This window comes from Cariama cristata, unplaced genomic scaffold (genome assembly GCF_000690535.1).
Source record: "Cariama cristata isolate BGI_N322 unplaced genomic scaffold, ASM69053v1 scaffold26672, whole genome shotgun sequence".
NCBI lineage: Eukaryota > Metazoa > Chordata > Aves > Cariamiformes > Cariamidae > Cariama > Cariama cristata.
In genome coordinates, this window is record NW_009603623.1 from 2,571 (window position 1) to 2,924 (window position 354).

A 354-nucleotide genomic window follows, 5' to 3' on the forward strand; every position below is an offset into this window, starting at 1 on the left:
ACGTAGACTGAAGCGCTGCGCTTACCCCCCTCTGGTACTCAATAGGAACATCGGCTCCAAGCTCACTGTCTCTGCAGACATCTCCTTCTCCTCGGGGAGGACCAAGCGCATCCTCTCGCTGGAGCACGTCCAGGTCCAGCTCTCTTTGAGCTACAGCCGCAGAGGGGACCTGGCGATCGCTCTGACCAGCCCGATGGGGACCACGTCCACGCTGGTGACCGTGCGGTAAGGGTGCTCTGCGAGCTGGCAGGGAGCACCTTGCAACGGGACTGACCAGCTGCTGGGGGGCAGGGGGGGCTCCTCCTCTCACCACCTCACCCAGGGCCGGGAGGTGCTTCCCCACACTGCACGAGC

At 64.4% G+C, this 354-nt stretch overlaps 1 protein-coding gene across 1 annotated transcript in view; it reads left to right on the forward strand.

Moving 5' to 3' along the window:
* LOC104157800 (proprotein convertase subtilisin/kexin type 4-like) overlaps positions 1-354 on the forward strand; it is a gene marked incomplete at both ends in the record, with an annotated part of 4,214 nt that overhangs the window by 2,494 nt on the left and 1,366 nt on the right. Inside the window, one exon of the mRNA XM_009695278.1 lies at positions 46-225. Within this exon, the coding sequence (XP_009693580.1) occupies positions 46-225 (180 nt within the window). The remainder of the gene's footprint in view (positions 1-45; positions 226-354) is intronic.